Genomic DNA, 26,359 nt, shown 5'->3' with positions numbered 1-26,359 from the left:
ACTGAACATACACTATATGTCCCAGACTTTACACATGGACTGGAAAACTGATAATACAAGAAAATTTCAGTCTGCCAAGGGAGGTAGTAAGAGTCATTCTCCTACAACCTACTCCCGACCCCCGGAGGCTATGGTAGGGGTCTTTGGAGGGGGGCTTCAGCCCTAAGGGAAGGGGAGACAATGGCTTTGGTTTCCTGACTGAGAATAGCTGCAGCAATCTGCTGCATCTGGCTGAATACACGCAGGTGCTGAAACCATTTCTGTGGCTCTGCCTCTCTCCTGCCCTTCCTGGTTTAATACCAGAAATGCCAGGTGTGTAGTAGAAAATAAATCTCTTCTTTAAAAAGTCTATTACCAGGTGCCAGTGTGGGCCAGGCACTTTCATACATGATCTCATTTGAATCTCATAACAACACTGAGCAGGTCTATTATGGTCCCTCTTCGGCAGGTGAGGAAACTGAGGCTCAAACGAGCAATCGGCCCTGGACTCGGCTCTTGGAGCCAGGCTCCCTGCTGCTGCAGCTGCCTGTCTTGCCTTCCTCTTTGGTGAGCTGTTCACTGTGGCTGCACCATCTTATGTTCCCAAGGCCTGTGCCAGGCAGCCTGATGCAAGGTGGAGAAGGGACCGAGGTGGGGTCTCTTCGTGTGTAAACCAGGCTGATTCTTCACTTGTGGTGGGAGGGTGGTTGTCTCTAGATCTCTCTAGTGTCATCTTCTCCTTCCTCTCTGCTTCTCGGTCCTCTCTGCCTGTCTCTCTCAAAGTGGTTGGTAGTTGTCTGGGTGTCCATCTCTTCACTCTGTCTCCCCTGAGCACTGGCAAAGGACATGGCACAGAAGTGCTCGATCAATGATGTGGGTGAAACGGAGGCCACGAGAACTGAAGGAAGGACGGATTTGGATCCATGTGGAATCGACAGGACTTGCAGATTGCTCAGATATGGGGAGTGATGGGGGAGGGAGGAGCCTGAGATGATGCCCAATATTTCTGATCTGGGTGGTAAGGGGCAAGGGATCCATTGGCTGATATTTGGACTGCAGGATGGGGAGGATGATGGAGTTGGGGGTGCACTGGGTTGAGGGTTATGTTAAATGGACACTTGGATATGCTGACTTGGAGGTCAGGAGAGAGAGGCTAGGCACCAATTTTGCAGATGAAGTTGTGAGAGCTGGAAGGACTCTAGAGTAAATTATTTCAATAGTCTCAGCTTTAAAATATCATGGTATGATGGTGTGCTGGTGCACTGAACTCTTGGTTTAATCCCACCTGCCACCTACTAGCTTTGTGAAGTCAGGCAAGTCTTTTAACCTCTCAAAGCCTTAGTTTCCTTATCTGCAAAACAGGGATAATAACAGTACGACCTCACAAGGTATTCACATTTAAGTGAGCTAATGTATGTGTTTACCACATACACAATGCTCAGTAATGGTGGCTGTTATATTATCTGCTGAGATTGGAGCTGGGAGAGTGGGCTATTGAGCTTTGAGTTTGGAATCTGAAGCCCTAGGCCCTCTGGCTGCTGTAGCTAGCTTTGATCATCTGTACCCAGGGGCCCTCCACAGCAGCCGGAACTGGGGTGAGATACCTAGGGCTCCAAATTTAAGGAGGCACTGGCTCTTAAATGCTGACCCTGCACTTGTATCACCCTGAGAGTGAGCACTCCCTTAAATCTGGGCCACTTCCGTAGTCTTACCTAGTCTCAGCCCTGCCCCCTTGAACTTGCCTAGCTCTAAGACAGACAAGCCTCTTTAAGACAAGGCTCTTTTATCCCTTAGTTCCCTCCAAGCCATGTCTGGCTTTCCTGTCACTTTGGAAAAGTTTCCTGAAATAGGCTCAGGGTTGCATCTCTTTTGAACAGTGTGGTAGGTGGTGGTTATTTCCTACAGATAGATTTTAATAAAGAATAAGGGACCTCCTCATTACCACCTTCCCCAATGAGCTGTGAGTCTGGCATTTCTGGAGCTTTCCAGATGGAACTAGTGGTAAAGAACCCACCTGCCAATGCAGGAGACACAAGAGACCTGGGTTCAATCACTGGGCCTGGAAGATCCTCTGGAGAAGGGCACGGCAACCAACTCCAGAATTCTTGCCTGGAGAATCCTATGGACAGAGGAGCCTGGTGGGCTACAATCCAAAGGGTCCCAAAGAGTCGGACACAACTGAAGAGACAGCATGCACACACCCCGCCAGAACATTCCCCAGTGAGATGTGAGTCTGGCATTTTTGGGCCAGTAAGCAGCTCTCTTAGATTTCCAGTCTGTGGAAGCACTTGGGGGGGGGGGGGGGGTGTCTCTCTTTGAACCAGTAACCGCTTCTTGGAACTTTGGGCTGTGCATCTGTGTTCTGTGGATCTTCCCAGGGTGCATGACATGAGGGTGTGAAAAAGGGAGCCTTTTTCCCTAGAACAGAAGATGCATGGAGAAGAGGCAGCCAGAAGGCAATTCCAAATTACAGATTTTCTAGGGGGCTCTTGATTTAAAGTAATCAGTTCTCCGGTTCCCAAATCTGCTGGCTGGATCGCTTTTTTTCACAATTTTGTTTTTTCAAAGGTTCCTGGCCTGGATGGGACAAGGTTGTGGGGGAAAGAGCAGAGAGAGGAGACGCTAACCCTGGAGCCAGGAAATATCCTCCCCTGACAAAGCCTGCCTCCTGCTCTTCCCTTCCCCCCAGCCTACCTTTCTCCACTGTCTAATGTCCTGGGGTGGATCTGACACCTCTTTGACCAGCACAGCATTAGGATGCTGAGGGTTGGCAAGTTGGCTCTGGGCGGCTCTCATCTCTGCCCCAGCTGGGATTGGAAGGACTAGGAGGGGTACTAGGAGAAACGGACAGAGGGGACAGGACTTAGCTGAGAGAAGTAGGATGGGCAGGGGGCCCAGAGAATGCTCTGAATGGATGGATTTGTGATTGGCATTGACCCAAAGCGGTGGAGGTTGAGGGAAGAGTGGAAAGGGAAGGGGGCTGACTGAGTCTGGTGTGATGGGCCTGGACCAGGGGCTGACCCAATGGAGATGGAGAGGGATGAGGCTGGGTCTGGGAAAGACTGACCCAATGGAGATGGAGAGGGATGAGGCTGGGTCTGGGAAAGACTGACCCAAAGGGACGGAGCCAAGGGAGGGCTGAACGGCTGGGGATGTGGGAGAGAACCGTCAACCTTGTAAGAGGATTGGGAAGGCAAATTAGAGGGGGAGGCGCTGGCCAGCGGAGAAGGTCCGAGCCCTCGCCCCTGGCTGGGGGCACAGAGGGAGGGGGCCGTGTCCATATAAGGCAGGTCAGTGGCCCGGGTCTCTCCGAGAACGCGGGCAGCCCGCCGCATTCCCATGACTGGGCGCAGCGACATGGAGCCGCCCGCAGCTTTCTCGGGCTTTCCGGCCCCGCCCTCGGTCGCGCCGTCGGGGCCGCCGCCGTCGCCGCTCGCCGGAGCCGAGCCCGGGCCGGAGCCCGAGGAGGCGGCGGCGGGCCGCGGGGAGCCGGAGCCCGCGCCGGCGCCCGGGCCGGGCCGGCGGCGGCGGCGGCCCCTGCAGCGCGGGAAGCCGCCCTACTCATACATCGCGCTCATCGCCATGGCGCTGGCGCACGCCCCGGGCCGCCGCCTCACGCTGGCCGCCATCTACCGCTTCATCACCGAGCGCTTCGCCTTCTACCGCGACAGCCCGCGCAAGTGGCAGAACAGCATCCGCCACAACCTCACGCTCAACGACTGCTTCGTCAAGGTGCCCCGCGAGCCGGGCAACCCGGGCAAGGGCAACTACTGGACGCTCGACCCGGCGGCCGCCGACATGTTCGACAACGGCAGCTTCCTGCGGCGCCGCAAGCGCTTCAAGCGCGCTGAGCTGCCCGTGCTCCCGGCCCCGCCGCCAGCCGCCGGCCCGCCGCCCTTCCCCTACGCGCCCTACGCGCCCGGCCCCGGGCCCGCGCTGCTCGCGCCCCCGCCCCCAGCCGGCCCCGGCTCCGCGCCTCCCGCGCGCCTCTTCAGCGTCGACAGCCTGGTGAGCCTGCCGCCCGAGCTGGCGGGGCTGGGCGCCCCCGAGCCGCCCTGCTGCGCGGCCCCCGACGCCGCCTTCTCGCCCTGCACCGCCTCCCCGCCGCTCTACTCACCGCCGCCCGACCGCCTGGGGCTGCCCGCGACGCGCCCCGGCCCCGGCCCGCTGCCAGCCGAGCCGCTGCTGGCCTTGGCAGGGCCGGGAACAGCGCTCGGCCCCCTCGGCCCGGGGGAGGCTTACCTGCGGCCGCCGGGCTACGCGCCTGGGTTGGAGCGCTATCTGTGAGCCCCCTTCCCATCGGCGGGGGGCGGCCCGGGCCCCTGTTCCCCAGGAAGGGGCGCTGCCTGGGAGCCCCAGTCTCTGTCCCCGTGCCTTAGAGCGCACCTGGAGCTCCCCAGCTCTGCTTCGTGGACTTGAGCACACCTGTTTCACCCGCCGCTGTCCCTCATCCCTGGGGAACCTCGCACCATTTCTCCACTGGACTTAACTCCCCATCCCCCATTCCGAATTGTAAGGCCCGCATGTCTTCTCCCTCCACTGTGAGCTCTCATCTGTGCACGCCCCCGACCTCTGCACTGTTTTGGGTCCCATGTCTGAGGATCTGGAGAACCACCTGTGAACCCCCATCTCGAATTTCTGGTGAATTTCAAGCCTTTGGAAGTCAGACCTTCGATCTCAAACCGCCTCCCAACTGGTCTTTAACCTCCCCTGGGTGTTTTGTTTTTTGTTTTTTTTTTGTTTTTGGTTTTTAATAACACATTAGAGGCCAGACTCCTTGGTCTGTGACTCCCTGGCTGTTGTCCCTTCATTCCCCCCACAAGCTTGTCCCCCACTCCCACTTACCTGTCTGCTCTATTTCCTACTGAGAGAGCACTCCCCTTTGACACAGACTGGAACCTGGCTGAGCTCCTCCAGACCCCAGGACAGCTCTTCATTTCTGAGACAAGTAACACCTTGACTTCAGGAGGAGTTAGTGGGCTGCCCCATCATCTGAAAAACTTGAGACTTACTATATTATTATTTTTAATTAAAACTAGTTTAATTAAAAAGAAGAAACTTTCCTCTGGGCTTGGTGTGCTGGCTGGTGATTTGGGGAAGTGGTCTGGGGAGACAGTAGGGGAGTTCTGTTCAGGATCTTGGGTTGCCGCATGGGGTGAGCCCCTTGTGAGTTACCAGGCAAAAGTTCATGAAGTAGGATTAGGATGTGATTCAGCCATAGCTGTGCTCATAGTAGGCCTGATGAAATGCCATCCATCACCTGCTGCAGAAGCTGGTAGAGATGGGGCATGCAGGTGAGTATATTTGACCAGTGGGTTTGTCTGCTGTGTGGGATTAGTCCCAGCTCTCATAAATAAGGGAGCAATGACTACTCCTCCAAAAAGCACTCACAGAATGTGCCAAGCACTGAGGATATAATCACTAAACAAATGGGCAAGATCCATGCTTTGAGCTTATGAGTTAGTAAGGAAGAGACATTATCAATCAGTTCTCGGAGAAATGAGACAAGTACCCTACAGCCTTCCACTCAAACTGTGGTCCAGGTACCTAGGAGCTTGGTAGAAATGCAGAATCTTAACTCAGACCCACTGAATCATCGGTTTCCACAATTTAACAAAATTCCAGGGTGATTAGAATGCACAGTATTCTGGAGTAAAGGAACCCTGTGAAGGCTGGGGCTCAGTTTAAAGGGCTACTCCCTACTTTAAGGAGTGGGACCAGGCTGCAGAACCAAACATGCCCTGCTGAACTTCTGGAGCTGCATTCTGCACCCTGTCTTAACTCCCCTGCTGAAATGGGAGCTGGAGCAGCAGAGACTTGAGCTGATTCATGAGTGTCCCCAGCACCAAGGACAGGGCAGCACTGAGCATTCAGAAGTTGCAGGAGAGGGAAGGAGTTGGCCTTTGACCCTACCCTGCTTCCTGGTGCTGATCCAAACGCTAAGCATCAGGCTTTTCCCAGCTCCTTTGCCCCAGGGCTCTCAGTCTACTGGGGCTTGAATTAGGTGTGGGGAAGGGCGGGGGAGGGGATCAGTGTGTCTGAGCCCAGGGTGAACGTGATTTGCATGTTGGACGTGCCTGATACAAGAGTTTAAAGCTCTTGGGGCAGCGATGGAGGGTGAGCACAGAGACTAAGCAGCTCATAGAGGAGAAAGGTTCAGGAAATCCGAGAAGGCAGGGAAGGCCCTCTTTGGGGATAGGGCAGTAGGTATGCAGAGTCTGGCATGAAATGCTCTGGACAGACCCTGCTCCCTCATCTATTAACCCCTTTGGGCAAGTCAGATTTAATTTGCCTGATGCATAACAGCCCTTCACTTAATATTTGATGACTGACTGAATGAATGAATCCCTAGCCTCTAATATTGTGCCTGACTTACTGAATAATGATTGGGTTGACAGTACTTTGGCACCTTCTTACCCATTCTCACTTGCAGTCCTCGCACTGATCTGCAGTAGAGCTGAAAGACGTAGAGGTGGAGACTAAGTCCCCATTGGTCCAATGAGAAAATCGCCCCTCCCTGCAGCCAAACAGGTAGGGAAGATCCCGCCCTCAGTTCTCTAAGGAGTAGAGCACCGCGGAGATCAAAATGCATAGTTGCTTCTGCTCCAAATGGTGTTACAGTCCTCCTGCCTCACAGAACTTCATGATAAATTCCTTCCAAATCCAAGAAATTTCCACAGACAGGAAGAAGAGGATCCTTCTTACTTGGCTGAAGTCGGGAAGTGCTTCTTGAATTCTGAATTCAAATCTTGTTTGCCATACAAGTCTCTGTCCCTGGGATCTTGAAATAGTGGGGACGAGATGAGAAATGTCTGAATGGAAACACCAGAAAGGTAAATACTGAATTAGAAAGTCAGAAAGATTTTATTTTTAAAATGCTTCTTTAATTTTCCTTTATTCAACATCAGGGAGGGCTGACTGTGTGCCAGACCTTGTGCTGGGCTCTGAGACCAATAAGGATACAAACATGAGAATGTTTATGCCCTTACAGAGTTCATTGTCTGGAAAGAGTTCATGTCATAGAGCATCCTAAGAATTTTGACACTTTGGGAGGTGTTGAAAAAACAAAGCAAAAGCCCTAATTCAATTCTGTCTTTATAGCACCAAACACTATTTTTTCTAGAAGTGAGATTTCAATATTATTTCCTCTACTTTTTAGAGGAAATAATTTGAATAATCTTCAGAAATGTTAAGCAAATACTTATCCCTTCATTCTTATAGAAAACTTGATATCATCTTTACTCTGAAGATACATTTTTAACACTTGAGTTTTGTTTTTATTAAATTGAAACAATCATATAACCTAGCAAGTCAAATAGCAATCAAAGACCTTAGGACCTGTGCTTTGTTTCTTAGAAGCATCTATTTTCAGTTCATATTTGTCTCTTTTGGATCTGCTTTCCTATTTCCATGCTTATACTATTCTCTCTTAAAACAGAAATGATTAACTTCCTATTATGATAGATGATCATTTACCTCTAAATCTCTCTCTTCCCAACTCCGCCTGAAATTACCAACGTTTGGTTAAATTAGCTTCTAGGATTTACATTACTTCTTCTTGTTTAGTCACTAAGTTGTGTCTGACTATAGCCCAACAGGTTCCACTGTCCGTGAGATTCTCCAGGCAAGAATACTGGAGTGGGTTGTCATTTCCTTCTTCAGGGTATCTTCCCAACCCAGGGACTGAACCTGCATCCTGCATTAGCAGGCAAATCCTTTACCACTGAGTCAACAAGGAAGCCCTTTTACACGACTATTGCCATATAAATTTTGTTCTCCAATAAGTTGCTAGTGTACCATGACTACTCTTCCTTTTTTTTTTTTCCTTTTGGTGCAACTTTGAATTTTCCTGGAGTTATTGCCTCATTTTTGTTTTCATTTGCTTAGCTTTATACCTGCGGCTAAATCTTCCCATATCTTCCAATAGCATGGTTTTTCATGAATCAAACTTATCAGGAAATCTGTCATCACTTTTGGTCATGTTTTTCCTTTCCCGGGGGCATCTCTCCCAGAGCCTTCTGTCCTCCAGCTTCAGACTGGGCTGATTGTGCTACATGTCTGCTGCCCAGATGTGGCCCTGAAATTTCCCTTTACTGTTTTCCTTGGAATTCCCTCCATCTCTATCCTTTGTTGGATCCTGTGCTCCTGGGATTCCAATCTTCCCTTGTGGTTTATTTCTTTGTTTCAGTCGAGGTCAATTTGGGGGAAAATTTTGCATTATCTGAAATTAAGATGATTATTTTAGCATGAGAAGCTAAGTGTGCCCTTTGACAATTAAATGATTGTGTCAAAGCTGTGTTCTGTAGACTTTATTTACGGGTGGCTGAGAACAAGGGGAATGGGAGACTGTTTCTTGGGTTCAGTACACACTTCCCGCCTACCCTACCTATCTACTGGGAAACTTGGGAGGCTCAGTGTTATAGAAATGAAGGATGCTTGTTTGGGTAGGAGAGTTAAGCTAGGGGAACGGTTAGTTCCTTATAGGAATAAGGAGTTACTCATAGGTGAGCTGAAAGGGGTTGCTTCCTGACTTAGGGGGATTTGGAGCCCCCTGAAAGAATGACTTTGGGCCCTTGATGGTGCTGAGCTGCTTAGAGGGCCTGTGGGATTCAGCTCAAGAAAGTGGCCACTGTCACTCTGGCAGGTAGAAAATTGAGTACCTAGGAAAGTGACATCTTTGGCAAGGACACTGGCCAGAATGTCAGTAGAGAAGCTCCTTCAGGTAATCTTCAGGGTTGTGCTTCACCTGGGAAGGCAGAAGAAAAAATGGGCCACATGAGAACCCTCTACTGCTAGGGACTGGCTTGGCTGGTTTTAAGCCCATGGGAAATACCTAGAAGTATGAGGTAGGGGCGGAGAAGGCAATGGGAGCCTGGTGGGCTGCAGTCCATGGGGTCGCTAAGAGTCTGACACGACCGAGCGACTTCACTTTCACTTTCCTGCATTGGAGAAGGAAATGGCAACCCACTCCAGTGTTCTTGCCTGGAGAATCCCAGGGACGGGGGAGCCTGGTGGGCTTCCGTCTATGGGGTCGCACAGAGTCGGACACGACTGAAGCGACTTAGCAGCAGCAGCAGCAGCATGATGTAGGGGGAGGATTTTGCAGGATACAGGAGGCTAAAGTGGTCTCCTCCTAAAGGAATAAAGCTCTGTGGGCCCCTAGAATTGATTTTAATGTTTTATTATAATGTCATTTAGTACAAGCAGGTGTAAATTCCTCAGACTTGTATCTCTTATATAACTGTAAAACAAAGTATTTTAATAAATTAAATTCAAACAGAGCTACAAAATAAAAATTCAAATTCATTACATTAATCAAATGTAAAAAAAGACATTGTTTTGCTGAAACAAAACACTTGTAGCGTGAATGTGACTCTGACGGCCCACTGTAGGTCTCTGGGTTTGGTGTGCCTTGAGCCGTGTGATGGCTAAATCCATCCATTATTTTTTTTCCTTCTGAATGAAGTGCAAGCATTCCTTCATGTAGCAGGCCATGTCACCAACAGGCCCAAACACTGCACTTATTTATCAAGGCTACATCATTTTTTACCTTATCTCAAGATTAAAGAACTCCTTGATAATAAATGCAAATGAAGACTCTAAATACCAAGTTTCTGATACCTGTGATATCAGGAGGTCATTTAAGTGACCCACAATATGCTTAAATGAATGTGTTTAAGATTACTGTTGAAACAAAAACATAATATTAAAAAATGTTCACAAATTTGTGATTGTATAAGAATATGTTCTTGGACCAGATTTTGAAACAAGCACTTGAAGATTTAAGTCGTTTATCTAAGTAACTCTAAAATTAGAGGAAAATTATAGTTACAGACTATAAAATCATAAAGGTGAGAATAGTACATATTAAAATCCACACAATGCAGTCAAAGGAAAAGTCTGAAAGGAAATTTCATAGCCCCAAATATGCTGTTAGAGGGAACTGGGGTTGTGTGGGGAGACTGGCTATTGCAGTATCCAGGCAGGAAAGGGTGGTGGCTTGGTAGCAGTAATGGTGTTGGTAGAGAAAAGTAGTACAAAGGTATAGAAACAAGCAGCCATTGGCTAGAACCATCCTATTCCGTGGAGGTTACACACTTTCCCATTTCATCACAGCCTCATGCCCATTCCCTGATAGCTCAGCTGGTAAAGAATCTGCCTGCCCCATAGGGGACCCCTGTTTGATTCTTGGGTTGGGAAGATCCCCTGGAGAAGGGAAAGGCTACCCACTCCAGTGTTCTGGCCTGGAGAATTCCATAGACATATAGTCCATGGGATCACAAAGAGTCAGACACTACTGAGTGACTTTCACTTCACATGCCCACTCTGAAACTTTGAGGGTCAAGGGAAGTTGACTAGTAGACAATCTGGTTTCATTTGACTAATTTAAGGAGTAACTAATCTTAATAGGGGCTTCCCTGGTGGCTCTGTGGTTAAAAAAAAAATGCACCTGCCTAGCAGGAGATGTGGGTTTGACCTGTGGGTTGGGATGATCTCCTGAAGAAGGAAATAGCAACCTACTCCAGTATTCTTGCCTGGGAAATCCTATGGACAAGGGAGCCTGGCAGGCTCAAAAAAAAGTTGTACACAGCTTAGTGACTAAAACAAACAACAGACATATTAGTACAGGAGAAAGCAGAAAACATTGCCAGAGACCATTCCCCCACTGCTTCCACCAGAAAACACTCAGGCTAGCCAGTACTACCAGTGAGTTCTTTCAAATCATTAAGGAACCTACTTCTCTAGTTATATAAATTGTTCCAGAACACAAGAAGAATGGAAGTCATCCCAATTCTATCTACTTAATGATGTTATCAAAAGCTGATAAGCAGTGAACATGCAAACTATAGCCATTCTCACATACCAAAGCAGCAGCAGAGTTCCTTAGTGAAATATCACCAAATTAAAGCCAGTAGTGTGTTAAAAAATGCACTATCAAGCAAATACAGTTTATTCCGGGAATGCAGGATGGCATTATTAGAATTCTTTACCATCTGAGCCACCAGGGAAGCCTGTTGGAATTCTTAGCTCCACTTAATAGATGATGAAATTGAGGCTCATAAAGGTTAAGTGACTTACCCAGGTCAAACTGCAAAGTGACAGACTCAGAACTGGACTCCAGGTCCCCCTGACTCCAAAGTCATTCTCTTCCTCTGAGGGAGGCCAGTGGAGATGGAAACTTGGATGGAAAGCCCCAGACACCAGTAAAATTCCTCAGCTCATCCCAATATCTGTGTCCCCTCAACTCACACCCACAGTCCTGATATTGAAAGCTACTCTCCCAAGCCAAGGGACAGGTTCCGGTTTCCTTTTTCTTTCAGTTTGCCCCTTCCTCCCTCTTGGACGCTTCCTTCTCTCCCCTGGTCTCACTCATTAATTTTATGGAGACAAAAGCGCCACCTATTGGCCACCTTGTATGCACCTGATTTGAGCAGCTCATCTGTAGAAGAAAGCTAGGATCCATTTGGATGCCAACTGGGGCTGAGGGTCGCTTCAGATCTCTGAAAGGCACTTGCTCATGAGCAGCCCATGGATTTGTTTTAGAAGAGAAAAACGGGCTGCAGTTTCCACCTCCCCCAGGAAGCCCTCCCAGATCTTCCATTCTCCCCTATTCTTGGCAGCTGCCCTCTTCTATTTAACAAAAGGACTCTTAGTGACTGTGGTCAGAATTTCACCTACTCAAACCTCACTGCCCTCCTCCCCGGTGGCCTTCCCAAAGATGTTCTGGTCTCTAGATTTGGGAAGGCTGGGCACTTGCCACCTCCACCCTGGGAGGGTCTTTGTCCTGGGCATCAATCTGTGCAGGGTGATCGCTCCTTCTCCCTTCCAGCCCCCAAACCCTGGGCATCACTGGCAGGTGTAGGGACCTCCAGGCCTCTTGCCAGACACTGCTATCTGCCCTTCTGGCCATCCCCGTTCAGACCCCAATCATGACTCTCTTCTTCTGATTACAGAATCACGTTTTAAGATCTGCTCCTCTCTGGCCTTTGATTTCTCATTTCCTTGCCTCTAATCATCCAAATCTGAGTAGCCCCAGCCTTGTGGGAGGAAGTGGACAAGGGAAGATCAAGCAGAGCCCTTTGTGAGAGGCAAGCATGTGATGATGAGAGCCGAACTCCTGGCTGAAACCAAGTCCCTCCACAGCCGGGGAACCTCAGGTCATCCCAGACTCATGACATCAGCTCATGCAGCAGATGGCACCATGCCAGACTGACCTGGGCTGGGAAGAACAAGAACCTGGGTAAGGTCAGGCTTACAGAAACATGATAATTATTATTGCTGTAAATGCCAGTTGCTCACATTTGGAGTTATAGACAGGGCACAGTACTGTAGTTAAGAGCCCTGATTCTGGATCCAGACTGCCCAGAAGAGAAGATGCGCTTCTCACATGTCAGATAAGGAAACTGAGGATGGGAGAAGTTCAGAGGTGTATCTGAGGTGACACAGGAAGGGAGGGGAAGGTCTGGGAGTAGATCCCAGGCCTCAGGTGCAACTGCTCCTCTCCAGTCTCATGAACAACCAGGGGAGGTACATTCTCTTGGCAGGTTGGAGCAGGCATGCTCAAAAATGTCAAGGTTGAAGAGCAGAGCAAGAAGCCTCATCAAGGCCTCTTGACTCCTGCTGCTGCTGCTTCGTCTTGACTCCTAGTTGGCTCCAACTGGAGTACTAGGTTTCATAAATCCCTGAGAGGTAGTGCCAGGAAATTTCCTTGGTCTCTGTCTCCAACCTAGCTACCTGGATACTTTACAAATGAGAAAACTGAGGCTTAGAGTGATTATTTGTCTGAGACCAGTAAGTGGTGAGAGCATAATTAAAACTCAGCTCTAAGAACTGTACTCTTTCTGCTGTACCTGGATGGCTTTAAGATTCCTGCCCAGTGATTATCCAGCCTCTACTTATGCATTTCCAGTGATGGGGAGCTCACTACCATCAAAGTAGCAGATCGAATCTCTGAAGGACAGCCATGATGGAATTTCTCCCTTCCATGGAGTCACAGAAATTGAGTCTCTTTATAACCTTCAGATCCCCTTTTGCCTTGGTCTTTGTGTTCCAGGTCAGCCCTTCAGAGATCTGGAGATGGTGGCTATGTTAACCCTGAGTCTTTTATTCTCCAGGCTAACACCTCCCAAACCAGGTTTCATGTTTTTGAGACATTCCCCCATCCCTCCCTGTATTAATTAGGGTTAAGTTCAACTGTGAGCAACTGATTCCCTCCTCTCCAACCTTACATACCAAAGAAAATTCCACAACAGTGGCTTAGCCAAGACTGAAGTTTATTTCTTTTTCACATAAAAGTCTGTGCAGGCAGTTCAGAATGGCATGGCACCTCAATGGTCTCAGAAACCCAGGATCCTTCTCTGCTGTGGTGCTGCTGCTTGTGAAAAATTTGACTCAACCTACTAAGCAGAAAGGGGAATATCTTTAGAATATCTGTGAAGTCTAAGGGTTCTAGTTTCAGGCAGAGGAGGAGGACTCAACATTGTCACTAAGCTCTGGCTCCTTGGGGTGTTTTCATCTGTGGATGGACTTTGATGTTAAACAGCACTCTCCACACGACAGGAAGGATGGTTGCTGGCAGCTAGACCTGCGTGCTCATCTTCTGATCCAAAAGGAGAACCTCCAAGAGTTCCATGTCCATGTATCCCAGAGCCCCAGAGTCTTTATATTCTGGCATCTCAGAGTTCATGTATTGAATCTTATAGAAGGAGTGATTGGCTTGACTTAGGTCCCACCTAGGCCTATCACCTTGGGCTTGCAATGCTGTGTTTGATCCAACCAGGTTGCCTGTCTGCTCCTGGAGGCAAGTGTGAGGAGGAAAGAGACTGAACAGCCCCATCAGGAGCACCACATGGAATACAGGAGATCTTACCCAACAGAGAGGTGGGACATCTCAAAATTGAACATATTCAGTTCACCATGCTAAGAAGATTGAATTTTGTCTCATAGGCAATGGAGAGTCCCTAGGAGATTCTGGCAAAGTGTGGCTAGTTTGATTGATCAGAACCATTTTAAAGGAAAGAAACTGAGGTAGACAGCATGAGAGAGAAATCCAGTGGCTTCAGGGACCAGGGAAAAACTCCCCCTGATGGGGATACACATTTTCCTTCCTTCAGGGAAGGGAACTGATGGGGGAGAAACAATGTTGTAAGAGAACACATATCTCTAGTGATGATGTAAGCTAGATACAACTTTGTCTAGAGTCCCAGAGTGAGAAGTGTGTCGTATGATTCATTCATTTATTCATTCACATATCCACACATCTAACATTATCTGAGTATCTGTGTTGGATTTTATGCCTGGCAGGAGGTAGTGTTCAATAATGATGATGATGGTGATAAGAAATAGTTGTTGAGCTTCTCTGAAAGTTTCAGGCACTGGGCTAAGTGCCTTATTTCATTTAATTCCCACAACTATTCAATGAGGTAGGTACAATTATTATCGCTATTTTTGTAGAGGAGGAAAGACGAGGATGAAGACGATGTAATTTCTGTTCTCAAGGAGTACACAGTCTAGTGAGGGCAACAGACTAGAAAACAAACTGTGACAAGAGGGAATTAGCATTTTGGAAACAGAGGCAGGAGCTCTGCACAGCCTGGCTAGTGTGGGGTGTTATGGGGAGGGGAAGCAACTCAGAAATCTTGACATTTGAAATGGATGGATTAGGAGGAGTGAGCTGTGTGCAAGGTGAAGACGTGAGAAAGAGCAAATCAGTAACGAAGCTGGAGATGAGGCTGGACAAGCAGGCAGGGACCAGGCTGCCTGGTAGCCTTTGCAGAGAAGCACATGACGCCCAGAAGGAGAGCATCCCTGAGGAGGCCTCAGGCTGCCAGGCAGGTATCACAGGAGCCTCCTACAAATTACATGCCAATCACCCTCCCAGCTTCTCCCTTAACCTTCTAACTGCAAGCACCAGAAGGCCCTCTCTGGCTGACCTCAGATCTCAGCAGCACCCTCTGGGTATTTATTACCAGCCCCTTTCTCCCTTTCCAGGTTAGAAGAGAGGGTGGTATTTGCTTGAATTGAAGTGTTTTCAGCCACCAACAGACCTGCCTGCTGATGTAAGGACGCTTGGCCAACCCCTGAAATTTGGAGCCCTTCAAAGTAGCTTGATCTGGGCTGGAGTCAGGGGAAAGAAGAGTTTGATCTTCCAGGGCAACTTTGCCCTCCCTGCCCTCCTTAATGCCCCATCCTGGAACAGGCCTGGAACAGCCCCCCGCCCCTAACCCCCACCTCTACACACGTACACACAAGTTCCTTCTGGCATTTCCTGTTCCTATTCAGGTGAAATGGAGAGGGCTCTGGGCTGGGACCTGGGATCTAGTTCCACTTTTGCTGTGTGACCTTGGGCAAGTCAACCCTCTTTCTGACTTGGAAATGGGTCTCAATTTCCCCATCTAAGAAACGAACTTTGAAATCGACAGTCCAATTTTGGGATACATGATTTCATTCTGTATTTACTGATGGTGAAGGGGGGAGGAAGGAAAACAGCACATTCAGCATGGAATGCAAAGGGTGGGTGGAGTGGATGGACTAATGACGCTTTCTTTGGAGAAAGATCAGTTGCCTAGTGCGGTAGAGCGCTAGAGTCGAGGGTTCAGGCTTTAGGTTCTTGGGAGCTCGGAGCAGGAAGAGGGAAAGATGAGTTGGGCTCTCAAGAAGGCAGGATTTGAGCCAGGATGTGAAGCTTGGGTACAAGCTGTGAAAGGATACAAGCATGTGCAAAGTGGAGTCCAGAGGTTATAAGCTTCTGAATGATTTTGCCAAGAGGGGTGGGGAAGGGGCGCTTTGATCCCAGACCTGGTCGTCCAGTCCCTGCCTCGTTGCGTGTCTGCGCGGCTCCTCCAGAGGTCGCTGTTTCCCCGGAATCCGTCCCCAGCTCCAGCGCGGCAGAGCCAGGACTCTGGCTGGTCCCCTATAGCTTGGCTTCCGCGGCTCCACAGCAGCTCCAAAGGACTCAGGTCCAGCAATATTTACTCGCCCCGGCTAGGACTTACGGCATCATCAGTGACCCTGCCTGGGGTTCCGAAAGGCTAAACGTGACGGCGCGTGTGCGCGTCCGTGCGTATAGGGTAGGGGAATCTCATTCGGACGGCTCCGCACCCGCCCCTCCCTCTCCACCCATTTGGGGCTGCGGAAAGCCGTCCGGTTCCCGCGGCACTGGGGTCCTCGCCAGCCGCGAGGACTTCATAGGAAGGAGGTGGCTGCTGCAATCCTCCTGGCTCTCCGCGCGAGGCCGCTGGCCCCTCCTCTCCTCGCCACGGTGCAAGCTCCCTGCCCAGGCTCGCACCCTCACATCCTCTTTCCCTGGAGGGTCACGCAGAGGCCCGGAGTGGGTCTGCAGCTCGAGACCAGGTCGCACCCCTTCGGGCCCCGAGGTGGAGCTGTGGGCCTGGCTGGCGATCGTTCCAGGGCTGTCCCCGGCCCAGATGTGCGGTCGGGAAGGGAAGAACTCGGCACTGGCGCCGGCCTCTCAGAGACGTACTTGAGCACACAAAGCCACCGTCGCCCGGAGGAGCAGACACACGCATGCGGACCCAGGACGCACTCCGCAAGGCACTCTGACCTGATGCCCAGGCCTCCACACACCTGGAAGCGTCTCCAACTCCCCAGGCCCTGCGGCATATCTCCCAAGCGTGTGCGGCCGGTCCTTCCTGGTCGCTGTGAAGCCGGCTTTTCTGATCGGGCGGGTGGTCTGGGACCCGCGCTGTTTTTTCACCCTCTCCGGAGCCCGCAACCCTCTTCCCGCGAAGGAACCAGAGTGCACAGGCTCCGCGGCGCCCAGGGCTGGGTCCGGAGGGTGCTCCCGCGAGCCCCCATCACGCAGCCTGGGGACGGTGGCCGTGCACAATGGAAGGAGCGAAAGTCGTTTCCTCCAAGAGGCGGAGGATTCCCAAGGTGTGGGGGACCGCAGAGGCATCGACCCTTGAGCCGGTGCAGAGCTAGCTAGCCTGGGAGTGAAAGAGCTCACGCCGCCCGAGGCCCTGCCATTTCTGGGCTCGCAGAAAGGCCGGCCTCTCCCTGAACTCCTGTGTGTGTGGAGCCCCACCGCCTGCAGCTCGCCCCTGCAGGTCACACGATCTGGAGTCTCCCGCCTCACACTAAGGGCCAAGACAGCCGACCGCCTTTGAGCAGGCGATGATCTGGAGGAGAAAGGGGAGATGGACCCGCTGTGGCCCAACCGCCGTCTTGCTCCAGAGCTGCGGCCCCAGGGAGGGACCAAAAGAGCGGGTGGCTGAGCGGTAGCTTGGCTAGGTTTGTGAGTAAAATCAGAGAAGCGTGCAAGCGTGGGGTCCCCTGCCTGGCTCAGGCGGCGCTTTGCAGCGGGTCTGCATGGAGGGGCGGACCTCCGTGCTCACAGCACACGAACCGTGGGAAGGCCGCGGGAGAGCTCTGCGCCGCTCCTGGCCGGTTTAGTGATGACAATTATATTCTCACAGTCATCCGAATCTCTCCTTCCCCTCAAGCCGAGAAGAGCACGTCTACAGGGGCCAGAAGAAGGGCAGGGAGGAGCCATAAGGGGAGGGACGCTATTGATAGCTGCACAGTGCAACAAACAAGCAACAACCTCTTGTCGGTGCTCCGAACATTTCCGAGTGGAAAATTCCCTGGATCAGCACCCGCCACCCCCGCCCCCGACGCTTTCCCTCAATCCTTTCTGGGCTGCTCCAGAAAGGTGGCTAAATAGTGAGATGGAGGAAAGAGGCTGAGAACTACCAGTGACACTGTAACCAAGACCCGCACAATCTGTCGCCTCCTGCTTCTTGGAGGCTGCAGGCATGGGTGCTGAAAGCCTAGACTTTTGTCAGCACCCAGGTTTTTGAGGCGAGGAGTGACAGACACACCCAAGGACGCACACACGACCCACAGACGTCGAAGAGGCAGAGCCTGCAGGCAGGAAAAGCTGGAGAGAAGGGCAGGAAACTAAACGAATCCCGAATATTGGGTCGCCATTCTCCCAGCCCCAGGGCACCTATTCCTGGCATTGTTCAAAACAAATTTGGCCAGACCTTTGGGAGGAGTGAGAAGCTCCCAGAAACACCTCCCCAGGCAAGCATTGAGCTTGGGTCAGGTGTTAAGCAGCGTTATTTGAATAATAGAGGAGTTCTAGTCTGGGAGCCTGGACACCTGGGCCCAACCCAACCAAGGGGCTCTTCAAAAAGCCTAGCAAGTTCCACGATCTCCTTGCACTGTTTCCACTCTTATAACTGTGTGTTCTGAAGAATCTGGAGGATTTTTTAAGAATCACCTTGCAAAACAGAGTTGGGGGGGGGGGGCATGTCTTCTTTCCTTGACCTGAGTCTCAGCAGAATGGAGGGTGAAACAGGGCCAGGCAGAGGTGTGGGCTGGTGGCTGCAGCTGCTCTGTAGAAAGGTAGAGTCTTGACTGGAGCCTGAAACGCCTCAGTTAGTTTTACCCTGAACTTGGGCAGGGGGCTCGAGTGAGGGGAACCAGGAGAGAGTTCTGGCAAAGAAAGAAGCTACTGATTCATATTTGCCATTTTAGAAATAAGGACATTTAGAAAGTGAGATGGAGAAGGATGTTGCCACTGTTGTTCTTCTATTTACTTAGACATTACCAGAGCTCAGCTGGGTTGGAGCTGCTGTGTATGTGGTGGATGGTATGGGGTGTCTGTGAGTGTCAGTGAGAGGTCCCTGTAGTAATGAGCAAGCTTGAAGATTGCATAGGTTTGCCAGATAAAATAAACCTGGTAAATCTAGCAACCCTGGGTATGTGAGTTCATCTGGACTCATGCAAATACTTGTCCCCAAGGCCTTTATTTGCTTCCTGGGGAGCCACAACACCTATGAAATTCTGATTCCAGGGCCACTAGTCTCTGTCCAATTTCTTGATTATGGTTTGAGGACTGGAGCACTTCTCTTTTCCCAAGGACAGTCTTTGTTGCGGACCCAGCACACTAGGTGGTTCCCCTTGGTCTGAAGTCCCAGATGGGGGTGACCGGCAGACTTGCTCTCACAGGATATGAGCAGCCAGATCTGCCTTCCACTCTCTTCTGCTCTTAGCTGAATCACTGGGGAGGATGGAGAACTCTTATCATGAAGATTCCATGACAAGAGTTGCACCCAGCCATGCTTTTTCATGCTTTTTTGTAAGAGACTGAGTCCCACTGCCCCCGGGGCGTCTGTTGTCCCACCTGTGGAATACACTAGAACGGAGACTGCTGTTGGGTGAAAGATTTCATCCACTCTGACATGACCCTGCTGAGATATAGCCTGCAGGATGGATAAATCCCTTCTACTCTGCCCCAGTACTATATACAGAAAACCTAGTTCAGTAAGGTGACTGGAGAGGACTATTAATAGATAGCAGCCGTGTAACCCAGCCCAGGGCTAGAAGGGGGTATGGGATCCAGATGGGAGACTATACTGCTCCAAACCCCTTTCTCCCCAGGAGTCTGCAAAGTGCCTTCAAGATCCTCCTTTGTATCTAGCCTAGAGTGATGTGGCTTTTACATTTTAGTCAGGGGGTGGATGTTTTTAACCTCATTTTTACAGAGGAAGAAACACAAAATACAAAGAGCAGGTAAGGAGTGAAGCCAGCACTGGGATCCCAGCAGGCTGGCTCCAGGGTCTTTGCTCTTTCCTGTTTAGAGCAGGAAACTGAGGCGGCGGTAGGGGTGGAGAATCACTAGCTGACAGTCCTACAGTCTGCGACAGCTGAGCGCAGCTGGGCTCGCGGCCTGCATGCCTGAGCTTTGACCACTGTGGGGCGCTATCGGGGCAGCAGCCGGTCCACGGCTCTACTTGGTCACGTCCAGTGCCCATTTCCCCTGTCACCCCCAGAGGCTGAGACGGCCCCAGTCTGAATTGGGAGTTACTGGTTGCTGGAGGGAGGCCAGGAGAGAAGTCCTTACGGTATGGCCAGGAACCCAGCTGATGAGAAAAAGAGCACGGAACCAACACTGTGTGCATAGGATTGTGAAAGCTGAAAGCAACACTGGCTTGCGGTTGAGGTCAGGGTTCATTGACAGAGGTCTCGGTGCTGCTTGTCGGTAGAGCCTGCAAGTCCGGCGAAACAAGGGGGAAGGGAGAAGGAACGTACGTGGCTCTGTAGTGAGACTGGGGATGGGAGAAACAGGGAAATTTAGAAAGAGATTCTCAGACCGACGAAGAGAAATCCAGATAAATGCAGGGTTTCCACAGAAAACAGAGGCAGAGATTCACCGAGAGCTAGAGAAACACAGTCACAGAGCTTGAGTGAGACAAACGGGTACCAACACAGAAGAAGATCCGATACAAGCAAACTCAGTGATGGGCCGGTCCGCGCTCTCGAAAGACGAACGAAGCGCCCCAGAAAAGCTTTCGGAAAGCGGGCAACGGGCACGCGAAGCGCTCCCTGGGTCTGCCAGCACACAGTCCCCCGTTTGGAGTCCCGCGGTGTGGCAAGGGGTCCCTTGTGGCGGGGTCCAGGCCTTGGAGGGGAAGACAGGGGTGCAGCCAGAATCGCTCACCTCTCCGAGACCCGAGGCTCAGAACGCCAGCTTTGCTCCTTGCGATCACTTAAGTGCGTCTCGCCTTGGGCCGGAAGCCGCTCGGGTTCCTTCGGGTCCCGCTCCGGCGGCGTTGGTCCCGGCGTCTCAGGCTCCGCTGGTGCGGCTCCAACCGCGCGTCGGCCTCGGTGGCCCGGGCGCTGCTTTGGGGAGATGACGGGTGGGGGACTATCGCTGCTGCTCCCAGCTCCAGCTGGCACCCGCGTGAACCCTCCCCATCCAGGGCTGAGCGCACTGAAGGCAGCGGCTCCAGGGAGCGAGCGTTTGCGGGATCTGCGGGCAAGAGGAGGCTCTGCCTCCGGCCACCCGAGCAGCGCTCCCGCGGCGGCGGCTGTTTGTTCCCGCCGGGCCCCTCCGCCGAGGCACTCTGCCCGCCCCCGCCAGCCCCACCCCGCTCGGGGAGCTCCGCCCCGGACTCGCGCTCTTCCGCCTTAAGCTGCCGCCAAGCGGGAGGGACTAATCCCCCGACCTCTCCAGCCCGGGGCGGGCGGGGTGGGGGGGGGGCTGGGGGCCAAGACCGGCAGAGTAAGGGGGGAGGGGGTGCCTCAGCGCCTTCCGCCCGCGCCCTGGGCGCTGCCCCTGGCTCGGGCTCCCGGGGCAGCGGAGAGACCCGTCGCCAGTAGGATACTCAACGAGAGATGAGAGCGGCAGAGTGAACCACGAGGGGGCGCTGCAGAGCTGGGGGACACCCCTCCCCGCCAGTCCTCAGTCCCCCGCCCCCTCCCCGCCCGCGCGCAAAACACTCGCCCCAGAGGCAGCGCGGCGGAGCCCGAGCCGCGGCCGGAGCGGAGCCGGAGAGCGGTGGTGGCGGCGGCGGCACCATGACCCTGGGCAGCTGCTGCTGCGAGATCATGTCCTCCGAGAGCTCCCCGGCCGCGCTGTCCGAGGCCGACGCAGATATAGACGTGGTGGGCGGCGGCGGCGGCAGCAGCGGTGGGGGGGAGCTCCCTGCCCGCTCTGGGCCCCGCGCCCCCCGGGACGTGCTCCCCCACGGCCCCGAGCTTCCCCCGGAGGAAGCCGCGGGGGAAGTCGTGGAGGACGAGGAGGAGTCCGGTGGCTGCTCGGACGGCGAGCCCCGCGCTCTAGCGCCCCGAGGGGCGGCGGCAGCAGCGGGAAGCCCCGGGCCAGTCTCGGCGGCGGCCCGGGGCGCGGCGGGGCCCGGGCCAGGACCGCCGTCGGGGGGCGCGGCAACTCGGAGCCCCCTGGTGAAGCCGCCCTACTCGTACATCGCGCTCATCACCATGGCCATCCTGCAGAGCCCCAAGAAGCGCCTAACGCTGAGCGAGATCTGCGAGTTCATCAGCGGCCGCTTCCCCTACTACCGGGAGAAGTTCCCCGCCTGGCAGAACAGCATCCGCCACAACCTCTCGCTCAACGACTGCTTCGTCAAGATCCCCCGCGAGCCGGGCAACCCGGGCAAAGGCAACTACTGGACGCTCGACCCGGAGTCGGCCGACATGTTCGACAACGGCAGCTTCCTGCGGCGCCGCAAGCGCTTCAAGCGGCAGCCGCTGCCGCCGCCGCATCCACACACGCACCCGCACCCCGAGCTGCTGTTGCGTGGCGGGGCTGCAGCGGCGGGGGACCCCGGCGCCTTCCTGCCGGGCTTCGCGGCTTACGGCGCCTATGGCTACGGCTACGGGCTGGCGCTCCCGGCCTACAGCGCACCCCCGCCGGGCCCAGCCCCGCACCCGCATCCACACCCGCACGCCTTTGCTTTCGCCGCCGCCGCCGCCCCTTGCCAGCTGTCGGTACCCCCGGGCCGTGCCGCGGCGCCTCCACCCGGACCTCCGACGGCCTCGGTGTTCGCGAGCGCAGCCTCGGCTCCGGCCCCTGCGCCTGCTCCGAGCGCAGGGTCGGGCCCGGGCCCCTCGGGCCTGCCAGCCTTCCTGGGCGCGGAGCTTGGCTGTGCCAAAGCCTTCTACCCCGCGTCCCTGAGCCCTCCCGCAGCAGGCACCGCACTCCTGCGCCCAGGCCTCAAGACGGACGCGGGCGGAGGCGGCGCCGGGGCCGGGCAGAGGCCTTCCTTCTCTATAGACCACATTATGGGCCATGGTGGCGGCGGGGCAGCACCCCCGGGCGCCGGCGAGGGCTCCCCGGGGTCGCCGTTCTCGGCGGCGGCGGGTCCTGGGGGTCAGGCCCAGGTCTTAGCCATGCTGACTGCCCCGGCCCTGGCTCCAGTGGCCGGCCACGTTCGCCTCTCGCACCACGGGGACGCTCTCCTGTCCTCAGGGCCCCCGTTTGCCGGCAAAGTCGCAGGCCTCAGTGGCTGCCACTTCTGACCGTGTCGGGATCCGGGCCACTTTGAGCCCGCACTCCTCAGTCTCTCCTGGAGCTCCTGCGGTCCCAGCGGAACTCAGGGAGTCTATTTATGAAGAGTCTCCAGACTTTGGGCCGGCGCCCGTGGTTCCACGCTCGGAATCTCTCCGACAGTTGGGACGAAGCGGGCTTCATCGCTCAGGAAGAGGCCCGGGTCTACGCGACGAGGTCGCTAGCCGTGATCCCATTTCACTTTGAGCAGTAAAAGGGGGAGGGGATGTCTTCGCTTTTCCCCAGTCTCTGCGTCTCTCGGCAGCCCCGGAAGAATGTTTTCCCGGAGAGGTGCCTGCCCAGGCCCGGGCAGATCCCGCCAGAAACACCAACTGCGCAGAGGGGTCTCCCTTTCTGCTTCTCCCTCACTCCTTCCCCAGCTTTGAGGCCCTGATTGTTCAATATTATAATTTAAAGACATCTATTATCTACTTTGTGCTTAAAAGGAAAATGCAACCCCCCCCCCCCCCGCTATTTTCCAAAGCAGTTCGTTCTCTCTCGGAAGCCTACTGCAGTGTCTACACAGGCGAAGGTGAACGGAGAGGTGAAGCGAGGGTCTCCACAATGCCTGGGCAATCCCGAGGTCCCACTCCATTGAGGAAAATCCTCCCTCTTTTGCGTCGGGGGCGCTTTGGAAGGAACTTTACCCCTTTCCCGTGGCCGGCTGGGTCCAGCCATCCAGGGCCAGCAGCCCTCTCCGCGGTCTGCTCTGTCCCAGGCCCTGGGATATTTATTGTAGCTAAAGGCAATGAGGTTGGGGTGGGAGAGGAGGGTCTGGGTCAGGGACCGGAGAGGTGGGGGTGGGGTGGGCCAGGGCACATCCTGTGGCAGGGGTCCTGTAACCATGTGTAAATACCTGTATCGCAGGCTGCTATCTGCGTTCTCTGTCCACTGGGTGTGCATTGATTTAGACTTCTGCAATTGGGGAGACTCTGTGAAATCGTCTGATGGTTTGTGTGGAAGAAAAGAAAACCTGTCTCCCCCCACTCCCCATCAGTGTCAATTGAATAAATGTACGTGAACTCCAGCAGTCACCAGCTCTGTCTGCTTGCCTGCACTCCCCATTCCCAGTCCGGGGTCTCACAGACTCCTAGGCAGAGTGAAGTGAGGAAGGGCCCTGAGCAGGCCAGGCAGGCAGAGGAGGGCTTGGGTTTGTCAGATACAGGGGACACTGGCCTTGGCCTTCGGCTGTTAATAAGGCCAGGATTCTGGGGTGCCTGTGACCCCTCCAGCACTTTCATTTTCGCTCTGGTCCTCGAAGGTTTCTGCCTGGGGTGTCTGCAGAGAGGTTTTATTTCAAATGTACCTGGGGGATTCTCATCTCTTTCTAGTTCAGACTTAGCATGGCCTGGGCAGATCTGGGTGCCTCAGGCTCATGGACAAATATACCCATTAAGTACAATGAAAGTGTTTACTGATGCATATTCTGTAAGCCTTTCTGTGCTTCTGGACATGGGGGCTTTTATGGAGCTTGTGTTCATGTTTGTCTGGGTTGTCATGTAGCCTTGCTTTTTGTCCTTTATTGGGGGGGGTGTCAGTTGTATTTCAGGACATCTGTGTTTTTATTTCCATGTGTATCTGTGACCATGTCTCTGTGTTTTCGATTCTCTGTCACCATCTCTTTCTGTGTCCCTAAGAGGGGAGAGGTCTCTCTCTGGCCATTGTAGGGCATTCTTTGCGTCCCCCCTTGGACACCCCCCCCACACACACACACATGGAATAATCAGAGTGAAAGGCCTGAATTGGAAACTGTGAAACCCTCTCTCCTCCAGCCAGAGAAACTTGGGGGAGGGCAGTATGAACTAAAGGAGAGGATCGGTGAGGCCTCGTTCTACTAAGGTAAACTTCCCCAGTCCTTGAGCCTTGCTCAGAACCTATTGCCTGAATGCAAAGCCATTGGGCTTGCTGGAGTCTTCCATGAGCCCTGAGTCTGGACTCACAGAGGCCAGACTTGCAAGTGTGTTGGGTGAGAGGTGATACTTGGGGTGAAACAAAGATGGTTACTTAGCTCTTTTCTCTGAACATTCAACTAAGGTCATAGGGGAAAAAAGAGAAATTTGGAGGTGCAGTAAGAAGCAGTTCAGCCTTCAGAGAAAATAGACACATGCTGGGGGCAACACGTCTCTTGGGAGACAAGTGACAGAGAAGGAAGAAGGAAAGGTCAGAAATCAAATGTAGTGAGCTTGAGAGGGGCAGACAAGGAAAAGCCTTACAGGCTGCTTTAGGCAAATCTTGGGCGTTAGAAGCAGTAGGAAAGAAGGAAGAAGTAGAGGAGACAGTACCCTGTATGAAGAGGGTCAGAATCAGGATCAGGGTGAGAACACACCAGGGTCCAGGAAGAGTGGTTGGGACTCCTAAGTCTCTTAACACCTTCCTTTCAGTTAAGGAGAGAGGAGGTTCTAGGCATAGATGTTAAATGCAATCCCTCTGCCAGAGGTGAGGCATCCTCTCCTCCATCTTGTTGAGAGTCTGCGGGAATGGAGTGAGACTGAAGCACGGAGCTCCCTTCCAGTGATTTTATCAAATAGTTCAGGAGAAGGAAGGTTAGATTCAGTGGTAGATAGAGGGAAATGTCTGCTGATTCTGGGATAATGGTCTCTTGCTGGCTGCTTCGTTGACTTCTGTTGCTGAATTTGATTTCATTTCTTTTCACTTGAAGGTTGAGCGTTTGAACATGATCGTGTGTTTGCCCTCTGTAAAACACTTTGTAGCTTAGATGATCTAATTTACCATGAATATGCCACCCCCAGATATTAGGTTGGAGCGTTAAGTAAAAGATACCAATTTGTTTCTCCTCTAGAAGAGAGAAAATTAAGTCAGCCAGAATTCATATCTGATGGTGTAGATAGATATTTCCACAACTGCTACTTCCAGGAGAAGCTGTGGGTCTTTTGGGATTGTTCAGTGTGTCTTTGTGAAGAGTGTGTGTGTGCATGAATTTACGCATATTGCTTGGTGTATATGCGTCAGAGGGTCTGTATGAGGAAAAGGTAGAAATAAAGAGGATTGGAGAAGAGTGAGATGCATCCTTTCAGGGGATTCTAGGGAGCTTGGCGTCTCAGACCAGTTCAGACCCCAGTTTTGTCCTGGGTCAAGAAGGCCAGATCTAGGCCAGATATAATTACTGGCCTTGAAAAATACCAGACAAGAACTGTTGAGATATGTGCACCGTTGAAGTCAGGGGAGAAGGGAGGATATTTTGAATTCAGGACTCCTTCAGGTTGTGTGGGCTGGGAACCTGTTAATTAAGAGCTGGCAAGGACCCACCTGGGACCTGGATTGTAGGGAGGGGCAAGGAGAAGGCTGAAGTAATCCCACGTTTGTACGGTAGAGGCCTGGGACTTCTTTTCCCCCCTTCCCTTGACAAGAGAGGTTCTATAATTGGCCCCCTCTCACCCTTTGGGTGCATAAGGGTGGTGGTTCAGTTTAAGTCAGCTTACCTAGGAGGGAAGCCAGCCTTCTGGGAGGAGAAATAGGCCATTCCATCAGGAGTCCCTCCTGTGGGTTCCCTGGCCGTCTGGGTGGATACAGCTGAGTCTCTGACCCCGCAAGCTCCAACGA

General features: G+C 52.8%; 2 protein-coding genes and 1 long non-coding RNA gene across 6 annotated transcripts; 2 read left to right on the top strand and 1 right to left on the bottom strand.

Moving 5' to 3' along the window:
* Positions 1 to 2,931: 2,931 nt before the first annotated feature.
* On the top strand, positions 2,932 to 5,049 carry FOXE3 (forkhead box E3). Its single transcript, XM_025288786.2, has one exon. It carries the CDS (start codon positions 3,319 to 3,321, stop codon positions 4,264 to 4,266), a length of 948 nt encoding a protein of 315 aa, XP_025144571.1. The 5' UTR covers positions 2,932 to 3,318; the 3' UTR covers positions 4,267 to 5,049.
* An 8,191-nt stretch (positions 5,050 to 13,240) lies between these two features.
* LOC112585683 lies at positions 13,241 to 21,159 on the bottom strand. 4 transcript variants are annotated; one of them, XR_006551924.2, is made up of 3 exons: positions 20,450 to 21,159; positions 15,778 to 19,009; positions 13,241 to 15,676 (listed from the first exon to the last, which is right to left on the bottom strand). It is a non-coding gene; the product is annotated as an uncharacterized LOC112585683 (long non-coding RNA). The 4 variants fall into 4 exon arrangements; XR_006551923.2 differs by having other exon boundaries at positions 13,241 to 19,009; XR_003110211.3 differs by having other exon boundaries at positions 13,241 to 17,459.
* Positions 21,160 to 21,182: 23 nt separating this feature from the next.
* Positions 21,183 to 23,828, top strand: FOXD2 (forkhead box D2). Its single transcript, XM_025288785.2, has one exon. It carries the CDS (start codon positions 21,310 to 21,312, stop codon positions 22,768 to 22,770), a length of 1,461 nt encoding a protein of 486 aa, XP_025144570.1. The 5' UTR covers positions 21,183 to 21,309; the 3' UTR covers positions 22,771 to 23,828.
* The last annotated feature ends 2,531 nt before the right edge of the window (positions 23,829 to 26,359 follow it).

The sequence above is a fragment of the Bubalus bubalis genome, chromosome 6 (assembly GCF_019923935.1).
Source record: "Bubalus bubalis isolate 160015118507 breed Murrah chromosome 6, NDDB_SH_1, whole genome shotgun sequence".
Classification (NCBI taxonomy): Eukaryota; Metazoa; Chordata; class Mammalia; order Artiodactyla; family Bovidae; genus Bubalus; species Bubalus bubalis.
The sequence above is the reverse complement of the archived record's forward strand: the minus strand, read 5'-3'. Positions and strand labels throughout refer to the sequence as shown.

Bases quoted from the DNA above. Each gene is read 5' to 3' on its own strand.
- FOXD2 (XM_025288785.2), top strand. From the start codon at position 21,310: ATGACCCTGGGCAGCTGCTGCTGCGAGATCATGTCCTCCGAGAGCTCC.
- FOXE3 (XM_025288786.2), top strand. From the start codon at position 3,319: ATGACTGGGCGCAGCGACATGGAGCCGCCCGCAGCTTTCTCGGGCTTT.